Genomic DNA, 21360 nt, shown 5'->3' with positions numbered 1-21360 from the left:
ATTGGACTGTAAGCTTCTTGAGATCAGAAATTGTCTTTTGTCTTTCTTTGTATCCCCAGTGCCTGACACATAGTAGGTTTTTAATCAATGCTTGTTGAATGATTGATTGATGAGGGAAACGAGCAGGTTAGGTAAAAGTGAAAGCATGTGAAAAATTAGATTGTGATTAGAAAAGGCATGACCTTAAAATTCTTAAGGCAATTAAGCCAAATAATTAGGGAGAGGTATGGCAATGCTAGTGGAATATCTGAAGCAGACTAGATATAAAGTTCTTTGGAATAAAGGAAGTAAACTATTTATGAAGTGAGATGGTCAAATGGATCATCAGGATGGATGCTGCACATCAAGCAAGGATGTGTCTTCTACTACTTTACGGACTCCATAGCACCTAGCATAGCACAAAAAAGATATTGGGATCCCTCAGGTAGTGACAGCAGCAAGATTCAAACTCAGATCTTCTGACCTCAAATTCCATGGTTTTTCACACTGAACCATGAGAAATCATGCTGTATACATTATTCAATTGTAAATGGTCTTTAGGAGTAAAGCTAAATCTGTCAGAAATTGCACTTATGTTAAAATCTGAAAAGTTATGGAGCATTAGTAATAATGGAAAAATTAATCAAAAACAATTGTCACAAATAAAAAGTTGTGGAAATGGCAGGCTTCCTAAAGCACTTTTATGGACTACAGAGTCAATAAAACCGAAAAGCTTATTGCTGCTATTTTTGTTCACTTGTTGTCATGACCAACTCTTTAAGACCCTATTTTGAGTTTTCTTGGCAAAGATACTAGTTTGCCAAATCCTTTTCCAGTTCATTTTACAGATGAGGAAACTGAGGTAAGCATAGTTAAGTGGCTTGCCTGGGATCACACAGCTAGTAAGAGCATGGGGCCACATTTGAACTTAGATCCTTCTGACTCTAGGCCCAGTTCTCTATCCACTGTACCCCCTAGCTGCCCAAAATGACCTTGTTTCCAAAAGCCAAAAATTAATACATGATAAAGTTAAGAATTCTAAAATCTTTATGCATAATAACACAGGTTTCTCTGCTATCAAAGTAAACCAAAATTAGCAGATTTAGCTTAACAAACACTGGAAATATAATTCAACTTCCTATTTGTAGGACCTTTCAGATAATTTCCCTAGACACCAAATGCTTCTTCTAGATGTGGGTATGAACTAGTTAATGAACGAACTAAAAACTTGAAAGATAAAAAAGATTCCCAATAGAGATAGAGAGTTGAACATAGGACTCCTGAATGGAATAGAAATGTGAGAGTAGTAATGGTGTTTGTAGATGTACCATCAGTGGAATGAAAGTGTTAATATAAAAGATCAGAAAGTTAGAATTCCTTAAATTTTGTTGCTAAGTCATGCCAGTTGTGTCTGACTTCTCTTGACCTCATTTTTAGGTCTTCTTAACAAAGATACTAGAGTGGTTTGCCATTTCCTTCTCCAGCTCATTTTATAGATGAGGAACCTGAGGCTAATAGGGTGAAGTGATTTGCTCAGGGTCACAAAACTAGTAAATGTCGAAGGGCAGATTTTAACTCAGGAAGATGAGTTTTCCTGACTCCAGACCTGGCACTTTGATCCACTGCACCACCTCGCTGCCTTCCTTAAATAGATATACAAATTAGAGCACCCAATTAACATGTTAAAAGTTTAAAAGTTAAAAAATTCTATCTTTAAGGAAAATTAACTAGATAATTAAGATTGATTCCTATGTATGTTCTTTCATTCTTCATTCATTGAGGAGCAATATCCTTAAACAATTTTCCCTTTTTTTCCCCTTGTCCCCAAACTACCTTTGATAAGTTGTGTTGCACACACTTAGAGAATTTCAGAGCTACAAGGGACCTTCAAATTATTTTGACTATCCTCCCAGTTTAAGGATGAAGAAACAGACCCAGAGAGTGAAGTTTCTGTTTTCATTTGGCATTTTCTTTAGCTCTTTCCTTTTATCTCTCCACATATGAAGCAACTAAGTAGTGCAGTGGGTAGAGTTCTGGGCCTGGAGTGAGAGAGACTCATCTTCCTGAGTTTAAATCCAACTTCATACAGTTACTAGCTGTGTGATCCTGAGCAAGTCACTTTAACATGACTTGCCTTAGTTTCTACATCTTTAAAATGATCTGGAGAAGGAAATGGCAAAGCACTTCAATATTTTTGCCAAGAAAACTCCAAATGGGGTCAGAAAGAGTCAGATATGACTTGAAAGAACTCAGCAACAACAGTAAATGCATATGTGCACACACAGAGATCTGAAACATATCACCACCGCCGCCATCTTCTTCTCTGTTATATCTCTGAACCTCACTCCTTATCCTGTAATTTCTGATTGTCAAGGGAATAGTCAGTGAGTTTTACATGTAATATGGATCTATAATATGCCTCTACTACTAATCCCTAAAGGCAGCAAGGAGGCACAGTGGACTGTAGTGTGAGGAAGACCAGAATTTAAATCCAATCTCTAATGCTTACTCTTTGACTCTGGACAAGTCACTTAATATCTTCTTGCCTCAGTTTACTCAATTATAGAATGAGGATGATAATAGCACCTCCCTCCCAGGGTGGTTGTAAGGATCAAATGAGATAATTGTAAAATGCATAGCACAGTGCCTAGCACAAAGCAGACACTTAACAAATGCTTGTTCCTTCCTCCCTACCTACCCACCACAAAAATAACCACATTTTGGATAAGAGAAATAGAGAACTAGGACGAATTTAAGCTTATTGGGAGTCCTATCTATTAGTTGTTGTTCTGAGGCAATTAAGGTTAGTAAAACTCTTTTGAACTCCTCAGGGGAAAGGCGCTATTTGAATTTTTACCAGTTAATTATTGTTAAAAATAACAATACTGTAAAAAAAATGGAACTTTACATATTAGAGCCATTGTCATTCTAAATTTTCAGGGGAGGGTAGGAAGGAGAAACCTCTAAGGATCTGGATTTTACTATTTTGCTACAAATGTGTGTAATAATGTGTGCCAGAAATCCCTTTAATTCTCTTCCCTATCTGAGACCTTGATAAAGTTATCAGTCACCCCATTTGTACTTCTGGCCAAGATCTTATCTTTAGATCATTCCCTGAAAACATCAGTCCATAGAGCATTATGATTCAAGACTGTCATTTATAGGAATAATCGTTTTCTCTTTCTTCCTTTCTTTTTTCTTTCTTTCTTTTTTCTTCCTGCCTGCCTCCCTTCCTTCCTTCCTTCTTCTTCTTCTTCTTCTTCTTCTTCTTCTTCTTCTTCTTCTTCTTCTTCTTCTTCTTCTTCTTCTTCTTCTTCTTCTTCTTCTTCTTCTTCTTCTTCTTCTTCTTCTTCTTCTTCTTCTTCTTCTTCTTCTTCTTCTTCTTCTTCTTCTTCTTCTTCTTCTTCTTCTTCTTCTTCTTCTTCTTCTTCTTCTTCTTCTTCTTCTTCTTCTTCTCCTTCTCCTTCTCCTTCTCCTTCTTCTTCTTCTTCTTCTTCTTCTTCTCCTTCTCCTTCTCCTTCTCCTTCTCCTTCTCCTTCTTCTTCTTCTTCTTCTTCTTCTTCTTCCTTCTTCTTCTTCTTCTTCTTCTTCCTTCTTCTTCTTCTTCTTCTTCTTCTTCTTCTTCTTCTTCTTCTTCTTCTTCTTCTTCTTCTTCTCTCTCTCTCTCTCTCTCTCTCTCTCTCTCTCTCTCTCTCTCTCTCTCTCTCTCTCTCTCTCTCTCTCTCTCTTTCTTTCTTTTCCTTACCTTCCATCTTGGAATCAATGCTGTGTATTGGCTCCAAGGCAGAAGAGTGATAAGTGACTTGCCCAGCGTCACACAGCTAGGTGTTAGTTCTGCTTAGAAAGAAGAAAGAATCTACTTCTCCTAATAATTTCTGTAATTCTGAACATGGCAAAAACCATTCTTCTACTTTTCCAGGGTCAAACTCAGTCCAAATCAAAATCCAAGTTCAAAAAACTTGGAATCTACTAGCTTTGATTTTTTTTTCCCTCTCTCCATCATTCAATCATTTACCAAGTACTATCGTTTCTACTGCCACCATATTGCCCCTCTTTTCCACTCCCACAGCCATTATCCTGGTTTACATCCTCATTACATCTTCTCTAGATTCTTATAAAAAAAACTTCCCACATAGTCTCCCTTCAATCTCTCCAATTTAACCTTTTTTAATGCTATCAAAATAAACTCCATAAGCATCAGAAATGTGTTGTTATTCATCTTTGTATCATCAGGACCTTCCATATTCCTTTGCACATTTGTAAATATTCAATTAGACCTTTTGGTTCATCATAGTAGTTATTTCCTACAATGATACAAATCATAAACCATCCTTTTTTCTTCACCCTGTATAACTTTATACATGTCTTCTCTTACTAGCCAAGAAAGTCCATCCAACATGCTGAGATTCTTCCTCTATTTCTCTATTAATTCCAGTGGAATTACTATCCATCAGCTTTCTTTGCTCATATCATGTGGTCTGACTATCCTTTTTTTTACCCAAATACATTTGATAATCTTCCTTGTAGCACTTCCTAAATTCTTGTTTGCTATTTGTTTTAGATTGTTCCCTACCTTTCCACAATTTCAGGTTTTTAAAGATGGTAATACTCCATGATTGATAACCATATAGCATCACCAGAAGAATATTAGCATTAAAAAGGAGTATTCTTATTTCAAGGAGAGGCTTGACATGTTAACAAAAAACTTCATACTTTTCTGAAGGTAATCCAGATTGTTCTCCTTCTGTTTAGTTCTGGCTGAACTGACCGTATATTTATATTGTCCACAATAATAATAATAATGTATGTTGGGGGCAGTGTGTGTGTATACCCTGGTGAACAAAATTTGTAGGTTGTCCATTCAACTGCATATTATCATCTAAAGAATAAATATTCCTTATCCTCTTTTTTTCTGACTAGATAGATAGACCAAATCATTTAGAGTGAATATGGATCTTATGTAGAGTACCTTACAAAGTTTGAGGGCTTTATACAGTCAGAACAATGTTATTTGCAAACAGGAGCATCTGGCTGACCTCACCATCTATAGGGTATCTCTCCTTGGCTTAACTCTGCTCTGGATCACCTCCACCAGTGGTGAACATTTTTGGCAAGCATACATCTTCCTGTTTATGCCTCATTGATATTAATCATCAGAGGGCTATTAAACAAGACGAACTCTGAATTACAAAGAACCTTGTGTAATTTTGACATATGCATGGAAGACATCTTGTTGGAAGATGGCCTTTAAGGCATCGTTTTGCTCTACCAAATTGTTTATAGTCTCTAAACAATAAGCACAGCAGGATTTTCTATCTTATGCATCTTTCAGTGATTTGTTCAAAGGGAAATGTGATCTGCTGTAGAATATTGCTTATGAAAGCAATATCTCTACCTCCTTCTAATATACCCATCATGGATGCCCTTGATGAGTTCATAGGTCATCAACATTTTATATAGATAAGGGAAGTAGACATTTGGGTCAATTGATATTGATAGTTTCTCAGTCACTTTTTAAAAAATTAATAATAAATTTTGAGAATTTTCCCATGTCTTTGGTATCTCCCCTTCCCTCAGACACCTTATAAACTGAGCACTAAATTAATTCAAAATTGTGTTGCCTACTGTGTGAATATCCTCTGTATATACTTGACCCAGTTTAAATACTTTTCCTATCAGTATCTCCTTCATTGTCATTCTCACTTCCTCTATAAACATATCTAGGACTGTAATGTTAAGAGCCAAATTGTAGTGACTTCACTGTCCTTGATGGGGGGAAAGGAGACTAATGAAAAATATTTTCATATCTTTTATCTGTATTGTCTTCCTTTCATTTTACTTTTTAAATACCCTCAGAGTAACTTTGCTAAGTTGATTTCTCTCTAAGCTTTCTTTGGGTTTTTCCCTCTATTTTTCTTTCTGTCTTATAAGGAGGTATGCTTTATAATTAATTGCCCATCATCCTTTTCCATAAGATTTTACAAACAAAGTTAGATTCTATATTTGTGCAACTGTTGGCTGCCCATTTGGCAAGGAATCCAATTGCTTATTGGCTAAGAAGTTGGAAGGCAGAGGCAGCTAGGCTGCTCAGTAGATAGAGAGCCAGACCTAGAGATGGGAGAGCCTAGGTCCTAGCTGTGTGGTCCTGAGCAAGTCACTTAATGCCAACTGACTATCCCTTACCATTCATCTGCATTAGAACTGATATTTAGTATCAATTCTAAGACAGAAAGTAAGGGTTTAAAAAATGTTGGTAGGCTTAATTTTTGTTGTCTTTATTATGGCTCTCAAGCCACAGTTGTTAAACTTCTTTTTGAAATTATTGTAGTTGGTGAGAGGCATCCTTTCTTCCATCTAGTTCCCATTTTTCTGCATCAATAAATTGCTTAAATAGATCCAATTGGAGTGGTTTTGATTGTATATCATATCTTTTTCTCAGTTTTACTCTTCTAGATTTGCATTAATTTTGGTCTTTGCTCTAACAAGTCATGCATATCAATAGTGAGTCATTTCCCATTTGTTAAAATAGAATCTGTATGTGTGTGTGTGTATGTGTGTTGTTAGTCAACAAGACGTCATTAGGCACTGTGTGCCAGACACTGCTTACCAATGAGGAATACAAAGGTCAAAATAGTCCCACCTTCCTGCCTTTGTCTAGTGCCTTCTAATTCTTTCCTCAAAGTATCCATAATGTTGTCCACAAGTATTCTGACCTCTCTATTCTTTACTCCTAAACCACATTTTCCAACATATTTTTTATTGAACTTGCCTATTCCCACCTTCACACTAAAAGTCAGTGAATATCAAAGTATATGTTGATTTAATTTGGAAGTTTTTACTGGGTTCTTCTATGAAGTTCTCTACCTTTTCATTCTTTTCAAGAGAAGCTGCATTTATTTTCATGGTGGTCTTTTTGTAATCACTTGTCAAGAGCAATGCAATTAAAATGACCTAATGGCAAATGAAATTCTGTTTCCTGTTGCTTTTGGACACAAAATAAAGCCAACTTCAGTCTATTTGCTTCTCCCAAGGAGAACCTGTGAACTATCCTTCCATTTACCTACAACTTCCTTCCATCTTTTAGTGTGGTTTATGGTGAGAACACCAAGATTGATAAAAATCTAGTTCCTCCACTAGTATGCCCTTTCATTGTATCTATCATCAACGAGTCGTATGTTGGTATTTAGTGCACTCTATCCCCTTTCCTGCCAGTCTGTCCCAGGCATTGCAGCTATGGAAGGAGATTACTCAGCACTGAGACAAGAACTTGGGATCCAGGCTTGGGTTCCCCTAAACAAGCTTATATTCTCCCTGCCATGAATATATAGCCACTGCGGCCACTTAGGATGAGAAAGGCAGGCAGGAAGAAAAATCTCCCCTGTCTCTTGCTGGAATTACAAGGGAGAGATGCATCCCAAACCAAGCAGAACCCCAAAGAGAGGAAAGTAGAGTGGTCGTTCTGCAGCTCTCGTACGTTATTGAAGGGGCAGCTCTTCCTGTCTCTTTGGCCAATTATACTTTTCATCTCACTCTCATAAGGACCCAAGAGAGCAATCAGGAGCCACTTAGTTACTCATAGGGCCAGAGCATGTGGTCCACAAGAAGGGAACAGGGTGCGTTGCTTAGCCCCTTGGGAAGTGCAGCAGTCTAGGAGATCATAGCAGGGGTCCCCTGATTGCCCCAGTTATACATGGTTGATGGGTTATTTAACTTTTCTGCCTTCTGTGGGTCTCACAGACAGATTTTCATAGATTTCCACAATGAAACAAGCTTTAAGAGAAATGACCTACAATCTGTTCTGCCTCCGACATCATCAAGAATCTTGCCAGCTGTGTCCCAATAGCAAATACCTTATTACTGCTGATGATGTAAGAGACAGAGAAAAAAAACAGCTGGATTTCCAGATTCCAGCGAGAATTTGTGATGCTGGCAGCCAGAAGAAATTATCTTTTGACTTACAAACTGAGCACATTGGATATGGAAGTCATTGAAAGAGAATAAATAAGAAACCCCATGAAGTCATTACAACAGAGTCACTTTTCAGAGTGTAACCGTACTTTAAGCAATAAAACATGACAGACCATGCAGTAGTTCTGATTAATATACACCTCAGGTGTGTACTAAGGCGAAGGAAGGAAGGGAAATGTGGGACTGAAAAGAGGTAGGTCACCACTTGCACAAGGGGAAAAAAAGATCATAGCAGCAGGAAGCAGGGTTGAGAGAGAGAATGACTTGATTAAAAGATGGGAAGGCCATCATTCAGTGTAATTATAAAATGTATGATTTAAATTGAATTTTAGATATTTTAAAATCTACATTTATTTAATTATGCAGTGGATTTATATGCTTCCTTTTGGTTTTCATCTGAATATATTAGACATATCGATCGATAGTTTTCCTTATTAATGTAGTTGCCAAGAGAAAAAAGAACGAAGTTCTGACTTTATGATGTACTGTTGATAGCCTGTCAAGCCATGTGACAGGATTATCAGAAACAATGAAGGACTTTTGAATCTAGTTTGCTTGTTTATGTGGTTGCAAAAATAAGGCTTTTTTTTTTTCCAAAAAATTCTTCATGTGAGTAGCAAACTCCTACCCACAAAGCCTTGAGTCTTCTATTAATAGTTCTAGGTCTTCTGTTGACTCATGGTGCTCACCTGGGAATGATAAATGAACTCTTAGTACAGAACCCTCATTCCTCTGGAAAGATTGAGTTTCCTCACTTGGTGAATACTTTATTTCAAGGGAGTGTTTTACTATCCTTTCATGGAGGGTGAAAGGGGAGAGATGGGACAGTTTCACTGGACATCCCTTCTTTAGGGTGGTGATAGGAAGAAGATTGGCCTGGGTGGAAGGAGAAAGCTAGAATTTATTGTGAGTCGTTATCTAAAATATTTTCAAGAAAATTGGTAATATGTGAATGTATGAGAGTTCAGAGATCTCTAGGAATAAGATTTGAAAAATAAGAGAGGTTATAATGATGAGTTAGCCAAATTGCAAACAACTTTTATAAATATAAGAGGAAGAATCTGTATATGAAATAACTTTCATTTTTAAGGAATCTTGCCACAAGTTTACGTAATAGATGTTTTTCAGGGTCTTTGTGCCCTTTTTAGGGGTACAGGAAAGAGAGAGAGAAGGAGGAGGAATAGGAGGAGGAGGAGGAAAAGGAGGGAGGAATAGAGAGAGGGAGAGAGAGAGAGAGAGAGAAAGAGAAGCCTCCATTTAGAATTTCAGACCTAGACCAACAGTTTCTCAAAGACGAGAAATTCCTTGGTTCTGATTCAGTCATATTCCCAGAAGTCTGATAAGGGTCTGATACAATCTTCATTTTTCTTTAAAAAATCACCAGTTGTATTTGTGCTAGAAACTTGTAAGGCAGACTTTATTTGTCCGTATCCCAAACTCTCCTTTTAATTTACTTTTACTTATCAATTAATCAATAAATTTATTAAGTGTCTACTATGATTAATTCATTTTGCTTAAGATTTTTGCTGAGTTTTATTGTTTGGGTGAGAGGCAAAAATAAGGCCTTATTTTTTTCTTGGATATCCTATCTTCCCTCTCAGCCACTGAACCATACCCTCTTCTGGTCTGATTGGTCACTGTAGACAGGGATCTTCAAGAGTAAAGCAAAATAATAATAATAATAATAATAATAATAATAATAATAAATTTTTAATTAAAAATAAAAATATTTTAAAGACTAGAACAGTGTTCTTATGATATTTGGAGATTACTGATATCTCTCCAGTCTAAGTAAGTAGTAGTTTCTCTACTTTTTTCACTCTTTACTACTTTATCTAATATATTGGCCTAAAGGCCAATTGTTATGGTGACAAGATATTTTTAATGATCTCTCATGCCAAATGGATGATTTTAGAAGAAAATTCAAAAATGAAATCTGGAAAACACAATTCTCCATTTTAACCTCATTTCCCCACTGTTGCCTCCTAACCATATCCCTTTCTGTCCAATGAGCCCATAGTTATTTCCTTTTCCTGTCAGATTTTTGAAATCGATTCTTTTTTTTTTCTAGTACAGATGCAGCCGCTTTCTTTTCCCTGCCCCAATGAACATCTGCACTAGGCCCCAGCCTTGGAGTGATTTACCTGAAGAGTAACACCATTTATCTGAAAACTACTGTGAGTACCCTATGCCTTATATGAAAGGCTTTTTGATTCATTGCATTTTTTTTTAAAGGAAAGAAACAGCTACTGCAATTGTAAATGCAGATAAAATTTCAGATGGCTGTTTACCTGGAGTACAATTTTTGTTTAAAGGCAACTGAAATTGGGTCCTCGTTCTCCCATAGCTTTGTTGTTATTGTTGTTGCTAGACCCTAGGATATACGCGTTGTTTGGTTGGTTGCACAGCCTCCTCCTCAGAATGCACTAGGTTTTTGGACTCCTCTCCTTGGTAACCTGTGATTGTGGCTGCTTTTGTGAGATGCGTTTCCCTTTGGGTCTGGTTCCCCGACCCTCTGCTCTCATCTCAGAGCATCTTGTCATTTCACACTGTCCTGGTCAAATATGTGTGTCCCGCTTTGGGTTTTCACGCGGTCATCTGCGTGGGATTCGTATCCTGTGCCTGACCTACACTAGTCTTCTACTCGGAGACTCTTTGGCGTTCTGTGCTACCCAAGTCAGATCTCTGGGCATTCAAATCCAGGGCTTAGTCAAACAGGGAACATGTATTAAGCATCTGCTCTTTGCCAGGCACTGTGCTGAGTGCTTAGAGATCTGGAGACAAAAACAATCAAATACTGTCTACATCTGCTAGAGCTTAAGTCCATCAGTCAGAGAAAAGAGTACATCGGCGTGTGCCCTCATAATGACAAGGGAGTTAAGCTACTTGGTATTTGGAGGGAGGACACCAGCAATGGAGGGAATCAGGAAAGGCTTCATGTAGAGACTAGTGCTCAGCGGTATCTTGTAGAAAGTTAGAGGTTCCATGAGGTCGAGGTGAAGACCAAGTCCTTTCCAGGCACAGAATGTGGAATGGCCGTTGGAAAGACATCGAAACGGGAGAAAGATCATCTGTAAGAAACAGAGGCCAGACATCATGGAAAGGGGACTAATATGATGAGATGGTAAAGATGGATCGGTGCTAGGATATGAAGAGTTTTAAACGCCAAACAAAGGATTTTATATTTGATTGTAGACACAATAGGGAGCCACTGGAGTTTATTGAGTAAGAAAATAATGTGGTCAGATCTATACTGAAGAAAAATTACTTTGACAACTGAGTGGAAGATGGATTGGAGAGGAGAGATAGAGCTTCTCTTGCCGAATAAAAATATAGATATAGTTAGTAATACCTCAGTTTGATCAATTCAGAGCCCACCCCTCTCTGTTGCTTCTATAGGAGAGATAATGAAATTAGAGAGGATGAGAATGCTATACCTACAGAAAAAATGCCTCTGAAAGATTGATATAAAGTATTCATTAAATATTGCTAAAAATAGCAGATGAATATTTGATTTTTTCTTACTAGAAAAGCCAGAATCTTGAATTATTTAAAAGCTATGCATGCAGACTAACATAATTAGCAATTTCTGAAAAACCCAGTTGTTGTCATTTTTTAATTTTACTGTATAGTATAAGGCAGGTAGTATTCTACATAATTTTCTCTTCCTATAACCAAAGACTCTTTGGAATACAAACTTAAGGGGGACAAGCAAGCCATTTTGTATCATAACTCTTTATATAACCTAAGAAATAATGTTTAATTAAGGAATGGATGGACCTCTAATATTCAGTTTAGGCATATCATAAGCTCCAAAAGGAGAGTAGAAATTCCCAAACTCTTTTCTTTTTAGAACTTCTTAAAATAATGATGAGTTTAGAGGACTGAAAAATAAAAAGTTGGCAGAAGATCAGAGATGGAATTTCTGCATATCCTTCCCAGGAAGCTTTATAGTAAAACACCTTATTTCATTCTTAAGGGTATGAAGGACAGTGAGTGCTTGATTACTTACCCAAAAAGGGATGTGCTTTTTTCTAGGTATCCTTTGCAACATGACTAAATCTTCATAAGCAGTGCAATTATTAGACACAGGCTAGTTTGGGCGACATCGAGGTATTAAAAGAAAATAGGGGCTCCTCATGAGTTCCAGCTGCAGTTGCCGATTACTGTGGGTCAGGCAATCCCCATTCAATAAGCACCTAAGATGTTTCCGGCACTGTGCTATGCACAAGAGGTACAAAAACTCCCAAAAGACAAAAGGCTTAACCCTTACGGAGCTTACAGTCTCATGGAGAAGACAACATGCAAGCAAATACAAACAGGATAAATAGGAAATAGTTAACAGGGAGGAAGCCATGGAACTGACTCAGAAAAGAGAATTGTGACAGTGTCCCTGTTCCAGTGCCCAGAGAACATCCTCATCTACCAGAGGGATGTAGACATAGAACCCTACTGTAGTAAATAAGTAGCTTTCTTGTGTTTTAACACATGCAGTGAGTGTTTTGTGGTTTTACTACTCCTTGACAGCAAATAGGTAGATGGATGATACAGTGCTCTGATTCTCTTCTGTTTAATGTGACCTTTCAGAAAGACAGGATGGATTGCTTGTCTTTTTACAATTAACTTACCCTTCAAAACTAATTTATAATTTTTAAAGGACTGATAGTATAAAACTCATATATAGTCCAAAACTGCTAACATTTATTAAGCATTAACCTGGTCAAGTCACTTAACCCTGTTTGCCTCAGTTTCCTCATCTGTAAAATGAGATGGATAAGGAAATGAGTGGTTTACTCCTAACTCTGCTGAGAAACCCCTGGGAGAGTCAAATATGACTGAAACAATATAGCTACAATAATGTATAGACGGGCCTTCAGGGAAGATGACAAATGAGATGTGGTTTCTACCCCCAGCGAGCTTATAGTGCGATAAGAACCCACCCAGGTAACTAATACGTAGTATGAAAGCATTGCATGAGAGTTACAGTACAAAGTGCTGTGTGAGATCTGTGGGTCACGTCATGACCAAGGGCAAGAAGTGTCAGAAACGGATGGGAGAGCTTTAAAGATAAGGCAATAGAACACAACTGAGAGTTGATTTTGAGGGTCAGTGCTTTACATTTGGCTTGAAGGATTTCTTCATTACAAATGGGGTATTTATCAAGTTCGAGACCCACCAATTCAGGAGGTGCCTTTACTATATCAATTTGACTAATGCAGAAAGCAGAAGTATTGGGAGTTCTAAGGGAAGATAGTAATGAATTGAAGACAAAAATGTTTATCCCAGTATGGTTTTTGTTACTGCTATAATAATTACCCTTTCTTATCTTCTTTGGGATAAAATGCTGAGTGCTGGACACTAATTATATTTTTGGAATGATACAAATTTGTAAATACCAAGAGGAGAGAGACCATGTCTTCTGTAACTTTTATATCTCCCCCAGCACCTAACAGAATATTTTGCATATGGAAGGCAATTACCAAATGTTTATTGAATTAAAAATTAAATTGAAATCTTAAGTGTCAAGGATAGGGATTCCTAAGCCTAGTTTTGTATATCTCCCTTACAACCAACCCCAGGATGTCTCCAATTATCTTAAGGGTGGTCCAGAAATTCTTCAGAATAAATTAAGTTTAAAAAGAAAGATAGGACAGTATAGTGGTGTGTGTGTGTGTGTGTGTGTGTGTGTGTGTGTGTGCGCGCGCACGCATTTGCCATCCCCAGAACCTTGGATATGAATTTGTCTAATTGTATCTAATTTATCTGAGCTATTTAAGGATTTTGGTGATCCACTAATTACTCTTTGGTGGCTGATCAAGAGAATTAGACTGAATCCTTCACAATCTAACTAGTCTGTTAAGTTGAGTATGGGTTAATATGTATGAACCACAGGAGAGAGCACATGGAAAAGAGAACACTTCTTCCCACAGACCCTAGAGAATGAAAAGAGCTCACACAGATAAAATATTTATTTCCCATATGTTGGCAAAAATGTGTTGCCATTATTGTATATGCACAGTTTGTGCAAAAGCTTGTGACATGTATACAGAAAATGTTATAAATATGGCTGATTTCCATGTACTTTACATTGTAAATATCTGATATCTAGTCAGAAGTCTTAGGGCATATTTTCTAACGTGCATCCAATAAGGACTAATTTAGAAAAAGTCACTAGTATCCATTGCCTTAAACCACTACTAAGTTTGAGTGAAAAACTTAACAGCTTCTGTCAGCAGAGAGTTAAGATCCATTTGGGGCCTGTAAGCTAACTCAGCTGCCAGTCATCTAAAAACAAATCCTTGAAGTAGCCTCTTTTTCAGAACAGAAATGTATGCAGTAGAAAAACGAAAAATGTTTTGTTCTATTTGGGCATTTGGGGGACATTTGGTCCAAGCTGACCGTTAAAAGGCAGGTGCCTGAAGCCACATTTTTTTTTTAATTTTGAAATGTAGTGCTCAGCCAATGTGGTTGGAGGAAATGCACAATGATTGGTCTGTAGTCTGTGGATGTGTGCAGGGTACACCCAGTTTTGCTTTGCATATATTTACGAAACATCTGCCCTTTTCTTGTTCTTAAACCCCTCCCTCCACCCTTTCCCCCTTTTCCCCTAGTTGGTTTTTGTTGTTGTTGGCTTGTTTAACTTTTTCATTTGGGCTTTCCTTTTCCAGTTACACAAGAGCATCTTCGTTGTGGTGTGTAATTTTTATACTTATGGTGAAAGCGAAAGGAAAAAGGAGAGGAGGGGAAGAAAAGGGAGAAAGAGAAAAAAGATAGAAGAGAGGAGAAAGGAGAGAAGAAAGAGAGAGGAAGGAAGGAAGGAAGGAAGGAAGGAAGGAAGGAAGGAAGGAAGGAAGGAAGGAAGGAAGGAAGGAAGGAAGGAAGGAAGGAAGGAAGGGAGGGAGGGAGGGAGGGAGGGAGGGAGGGAGAGAGAGAGAGAGAGAGAGAGAGAGAGAGAGAGAGAGAGAGAGAGAGAGAGAGAGAGAGAGAGAGAGAGAGAGAGAAGGAGAAGGAAGGGAGATAGAAAAAGAAATCAAGAAAGGAAGGAGGGAAGGAGGGAATGAACAAGAAATGGGAGATGAAAAGAGAAGAGAAGACCGGAGAGCTTGGCAGGCTTGGCAAACTAACTAACCTTTGGCGGGGGTGACCAGGAGGAAGATTCTGGTGGAGAAATTTTGTCTTTGGAGTCAGCTTGTATGCTGCTGCCCTCTAAAGGCCCCAGAGAAGAATTAACAGCTGCAAAAGTTAGATGAGACTTTAGTGTCTTACCCTCCAATTTGCCAGATTTTTGCAATTTTAAAAAATCTATATAACTAAAGATGACCCTTTTTTTGATAGGTTAGTTGGGTATCATGTTTTTGAACAGTCTTCATAGGGTCTAATTGGCCCACCTTTGCCTTTCTGACCTTTGAATTGTAGTTTCCAATGTGCCTTTGATACCTTCATGTCTCAAATGTAGAATATTGAGGTCAAAAGAAAAAATTGGAAGAGGTCAGGTGGGAGTTGTTCTCAAGGAAAGCCTTTTTGTAGCAGAGCGAGGAAAATAGTACTGTGGTAAAAGGGTAGGTGCTGGAGCAAAGTAAAAAGAAATGGTAATCAAAAGAAACAAACACTAAAATGTTTGTTTTGTCTTTCAGAGATAACCCTAATATTTCTGTGCTATGAATGTTCCCCCAAATAGACTAAATCTCTTCAGCGATAACATAGGGAAGTCTGTGGTGCAATTCTATGGCAAGAAATATTATCAATGTGATGGGAAGGGGCAGCTGGGGAAGAAGAGTAATAGCATTTATACAGAAGGGAAAATAATTTTTACCTTAAAAAGGATTGAAATTTCATTTTGTTTATCATACCTTTGTTTCAGGAAAGGGCTTATTCTTTCTTCACAGGTCACATCAACTCAAAGTTTCAAATCCTGCATCAAATCCCAGCTTGTCCACTTACTACTTTTATGGCATTTCTCCATTAACTTATCCCCTTTTGATATCCATTTCCCCATTCCTGAAATGAAGAGGCTGATGCACTTTAAGGTCCCTTCCAGATCTATATGATACTATAATCTAAAGTCAGGATAATTTTAGTCTGTGTACAAAAGAAATGATGATTTCCTTAGTCTTCAGATACGGAATATAAATGAAAAATGCAATACGTATGTTCCTTACCTTGGTTTAGTTAGTGCTTTGGAACTTCCCTGACAAAATGCCCTTCCTGGCTTCTAACAGAGCAACCAGTCAGAGTATGGAAACTGCTTTTGAATAGGAATGAGGCTTAATTAGAATTCAGTTTCAGACTTCTTTTACAATTGACTCTAGTTACAGCCTCTCTTCAAGACTGTGTACTCAAATCACTCAAATCGCAGGAAGAACACCGTGTTTCACCTGTACTGGTTTCCTCTCAATAGAGAAGCCTGTCTGCCTCCCTCCTTCTTATTCTGGTATTTACTCTTCCGTCTCTCCCCTCTTTCTTCCCGAGGATGTTCAGTCAGGCCACCTGTTGAACCAGAAACACCTCATAGGATAGCTCTACATCTCAACATTATAAATGCGCCTGAATATTAATTTTAATTCCCATTATAATGAATATCATTACAGAACCTTCTATATTACTACCCTATTCCCAAACTCATAGAAACAAAGTACTTGGTTGGCCCGGTTACCACAAATTTGAAACCATCGATAAATCTATAAGGAATGCTCTGATTAGTGTTGTTTCGAGTATAAGTGGGGAAGGGACGAGCTGACCTGGCCTATAACTGAGCTCTTTAGATTTCTTTCTCCCGACATGAAATAACAGTTGTCCTACAGCTCCTCCCGCCTTCCTCAACTATATCCAGACCATCTAAATAAACAAAACGTGCCTAGACTCTGCCACATCCACGCCTTGAGGGGATAGGAAGCAAGGTCTTCCTTCATGTACTTCACGGACTTATCTTTTCCCCAATTCACCTACTCTTTCACTACAGAGAGGCTGGTCACGATTCTGTTTCGTGGGAGGCCCGGCTTTCAAGTCATGTATTTAGTTTTAAAAATCGATACCACAAATGATTTGAGTGTCCATAGGGTATGTTTCACAGGGGGTGTTTGCATGTTGTTAATCACCCTGACAATTGCTGGGGAGATGGCTAGAGCTGTAAAAAACCTTCGCTGGTATTTTTCCAGACCATGTTAGAACTATTATGAAAAAGGATGTGTTCTTGGATAATGTCAGCCATACGTAGCTCAACTTGTCTAAAGTACTGGGACAGGGTCTTTTTTATGCAGTCAGCAGAGACCAAATGTGGAGCTGCTTGCTTGGCCCATATGCTTTAATGTGTTCCCAGTTAGGCCATTACTGGAGGGGAAAAAACAAGGATCAGCTTGTTTCAAAACAAGGGACATACAGGACCTCCTGTCTCTCTCCTCCACGCCCCCCCTCCCCATCCCCTTCAGAAAAAAAAATCAAGTTATCTTTAACAGATTCTAAAAATGCCTTTTCCCAAATATGCAGTCAGTTCCTTCAAAGGGCCCTTTGTTTATTTTCAGGAAGAAACCCAAGACAGCTGAAAACCAGAAGGCATCTGAGGAGAATGAGATTACTCAGCCGAGTGGATGCAGCGCCAAGCCAGGCCTTCCCTGCCTGAACTTTGAAGCTGTTCCGTCTCCAGACTCAGCCCTCATCCACTCAACACATTCACTGACAAACTCACACGCTCACACCGGGTCATCTGATTGTGAGTACACCACTTCAGTGACAGTGTCTTATGTAGTACTTAGAACAGTATATTTCTTCTGACTTAAAGGATTGCAGCAGTTTCCATTTCTGACCAACATTTACCCTCCCACCATTTTGATTTGAGGGCCCCACTGTTATTTAAACTTTCATCATTTAGATGACATGATCATACCATTGACTACAGAGGTGGTTTAGGAAGAAAAGACTACATTTATGTCTAGTCTATCAACTTAGAAAATAAGTTGTACTATTCTTTTTTTTTTTTAGTTTTTCTTTTCTAGTGTCCTCATATACTAGAAAACCCTATTTCCCTCATTGCCAAATTAAACAATGTGTTGTGGACCTCAGAAGCCCAGTAGGGCCCAAGGATACTTCCATTTTGAAAATGTATGAGACATCCCAGATGCCCATCAATTATTGGAATTCCATATTTTTTTACTAAAATTTTCTCTTTATAGTTTTCAATTGATTTTGAAGTGATTAAAGGATAGCATGAATTTTAACAGAAGAAAAGGAAATGGTTTCCAAGAATTCAGAAACCACCCAGACTTCACTGAAGCCAGTAAGAAATCAGGTTAAAAATATTTTTTAATTAAAAAAAATGCCCGAGGGCTAAATTTGGAAGTGGGCAGCTTAATGAGCTCTTCCCTATTGAAATCACTTCATTGCTGTTTATTTTTGCTGTCTTCCCACTGATCTGGGAGCCACTTCTCCAAATTCTATTTTAAGAAAGTTGATAAATCACGTTTAGGAGATTTCTTTTCTTTTCTTTTCTTTTATGGAGCCTTACACCAATGCCTGAAAGGAGAAACAAATATGTAAGACAATGGAAAGGAGGTAGTATAGAATGTTTTGGAAAGTTTCATCTCAAAGAAAATTCTTTTCAGTATCAAGATATATAATTTCTAGAATCCTGTATTTAAAGAATACTTAATAACAGGCACAGAACTGGCAGATATGCCTCTCAGTGAATAAAATAAAAATAAATAAGCATTATTTTCAAATAAGCATGCCATTAATCCCATTCACAAAGATCAAAGTGTTAGTGGGAAAATGAGATTCCAAATCTCCCATCGATACTTCCCCTAACAGTACAGATGTAAAACTATTCAACAGCCCTCCACAAAGAAGCCAAAAGTTGGATGAGTTTAACATCTTCTTGCCTATTCATCCAGCCCCTCCGGGTAGAGGGTAAAACTAGCAGGCAAAAGACTTGGTGAAAGAAGTTTGTAATCTTTCCTGAGCCGACACTTACCAACTTTTTTTTTACTTGTTTTTTTTTAATTAATGAAAATCCACCTTATTTTCTCTTTCATCTCTCCCCCTCCCATTGAATTAGAAAGAAAAACAAACCTTTGTAACACATATATATATAATCAAACAAAATAGATTATGATACTGAGCATGTCCAAAAATACATGTCTCAGTATGTACCCTGGCTCCATCACCCCCCTGTCAGCTCACCAATTGGTACTAGAACATAGTGGGGGCAAAGAAGGAAATAATCCGATGTTCAAATCTGCAAGTACTTTGAAGTCTAGGAGGTCAGCTGCCTTCTCTGTAAAAATGCCAGGGGGAGGAGAGGAAGGGAGGGAACAAGCATTTATTGAGCACATGCTGTGTGCTAAGCTCCCTGTTAAGTGCTTTTCAGATGCTTCTCGGTTGATTCTCACCTATAACTCTAAGAGGCAGGTGTTTTAGGATCTCCATTTTACAGGAAGCTGAGGCAAACAGTTAAGTGACTTACCCAGAGTCACACAGCTAGTCGTAAGTGTCTGAGACCAGATCTGAACTTGACTCTTCCATTGCTCCACCTGGCTGTCTCTAAGGTATCCAGAGTCAGGGACATTGTTTTGTGGTCTCACATACTAGCCAGGACGACCCTTTTGCCTGGCAGTTTCTGTCCCGGTAGTAACTATCGTAGAAATTTAAAAAACACCGTGACATTTAATCAGTGGACATGTGGACATGCTCTTCTTTAAAACTCCCAAGAAGGTGGCACTCAGCCGAGTATGGCGCCCAGTCCTTTTCCCCATGTTGAATTCATGATTGGACGGACCCCTTCCCTTAGTATATTTCTATATAGAAATATATATATATAGTATATTTCTACATATAAAATTAATTGTTTCAATAAAGAGAAATACCCTCACCTTCTTTAACTTTGCAGTTTGCCACACATATCTTTTTTAACCCCAAAGCTTGCCATTATCCTAAAATACACACAAAGAGGCTCCCCTTTATCAGTGGAAATAATATGAATGTGGGGTTACTGATACAACAGTACCTCACTGATCTACATGAAGCTAGTGGGTTTCTGCCCAATCGGATGTCTGACAAACAGTAAAGGGGGAAGAAGTGGGAGAGAAGAAGGAATCTCCATCTCTTCAAAGGACCCTTTTGTTTATTTGTTTATTTTCAAGATAGATTCTTATTTCTCTGTTCTGATCTGCTATTTTGTTTGATTTTAGTTTTCTCTGGAAAAATATATTTAGGTCCTGATTGGTTCTGCTTTGAGCCTCAAAATCAGATTGAAAATTGTTTTGGGAAAGATTCACAGAAATCTGTCCATTTGAAGATTTTCTGAGGCAAACGGGAAAAGAGGTTTATTTTAAGTAAAGTTTTTTGGATGGTCTACTTACACTCAAAAGTTTTCTTTTTCCTCGAAAATGTTATTCTTGCCATAGGTCAATTTAAAATCTTAATTTCTTTAAGGTAAAAGCTTCAGTTCCCATTTATAACTAACAAATTTGGGGCATTTAAAAATAGTGCCCTTGACATGTTAGTCTCCTTAACTTCAGAAACATTCACTAGGGTGTGGTGTTCTGAGCATTCACAGGTTACTGAATTTTTATAGCACCTTTCTATTTGTCATGTGCTTGACAATATTATTCTTAGTCATTCCTTATAATATCCTTTTCCTGTCAGTCAGTATCATTCTTCCCAATTTACAGATGAAAAAACTGAGAAAATTGACACCCAGGTTGATGAAATGACTTGGGACCAGGCTAATGAGGCAAGTTTATTGGTTTTATTTGGGAAAGTCTGATTGCTTCTCTCTGTGCCATGACCCCACTTTGTACTCCTGTCCTGTAGATGTCTACCCTTGATCACCAAGAGGGTCAGGCGCTCAAATGTAAATAGATTACTCCAAACTCTTCACCCCAACTGGAAAACCAACCTATAGCATGGACCTTGTTGATTAAAAGCATATTTTCCTATATAGCAGTCAAAACATTATTATTATAGCAAAATGATGGCAAATCCGAGCTCCCAAATTCTTAGCTAGTTATTTAGCCTTCTAAACTAATCTAAAACTCTGCAGTAGATCCTAATAATACTTAGAAAAAAAAGAATAAGAAATGTCATTGAGAAGTACTTTTCCTAAATAATGAATTAATATCTTCTTCTAAAATTTTTACCAATTTGCAATGCCCTTCATAACGTACTTGTCCTTCCACTCCATCTTCACCTCCTGCTCACCCATTTTAAAAACTTAGATGTATTGAACAAATTCAAATTATAATGACGCACAGTACAATACTGTGCTTTTGAAACACACACAGTAGAAGAGCCCCAGATTTGGGGGACTGAGCAGTTTTCAACTCTGAATGGCGAACCTGAACTGGGTTGATGCCGTCATTAAGTGTTTCTACAAAGCTATTAAAACCAGAGTATTATTAAGCAGATGATGCTCACTGTTTT

The 21360-nt window shown here is 37.9% G+C and overlaps 1 protein-coding gene across 33 annotated transcripts in view; it reads left to right on the top strand.

Moving 5' to 3' along the window:
• The window catches only part of ZBTB20 (zinc finger and BTB domain containing 20), a 1063249-nt gene that overhangs the window by 964753 nt on the left and 77136 nt on the right, over positions 1-21360 (top strand). For 28 of the 33 annotated variants that reach the window (XM_056797120.1, XM_056797129.1, XM_056797131.1 and 25 more), the window contains one exon: positions 17466-17653. In XM_056797120.1, the coding sequence (XP_056653098.1) occupies positions 17466-17653 (188 nt within the window). Of the gene's footprint in view, positions 1-10018; positions 10125-17465; positions 17654-21360 lie in introns of all 33 variants that reach the window. The other 5 variants (XM_056797149.1, XM_056797146.1, XM_056797148.1 and 2 more) reach the window with 2 other exon arrangements.

This window comes from Monodelphis domestica, chromosome 4, assembly GCF_027887165.1.
Source record: "Monodelphis domestica isolate mMonDom1 chromosome 4, mMonDom1.pri, whole genome shotgun sequence".
Classification (NCBI taxonomy): Eukaryota; Metazoa; Chordata; class Mammalia; order Didelphimorphia; family Didelphidae; genus Monodelphis; species Monodelphis domestica.
Note: the sequence above shows the minus strand (reverse complement) of the source record. Positions and strands in the feature narration are given on the sequence as shown.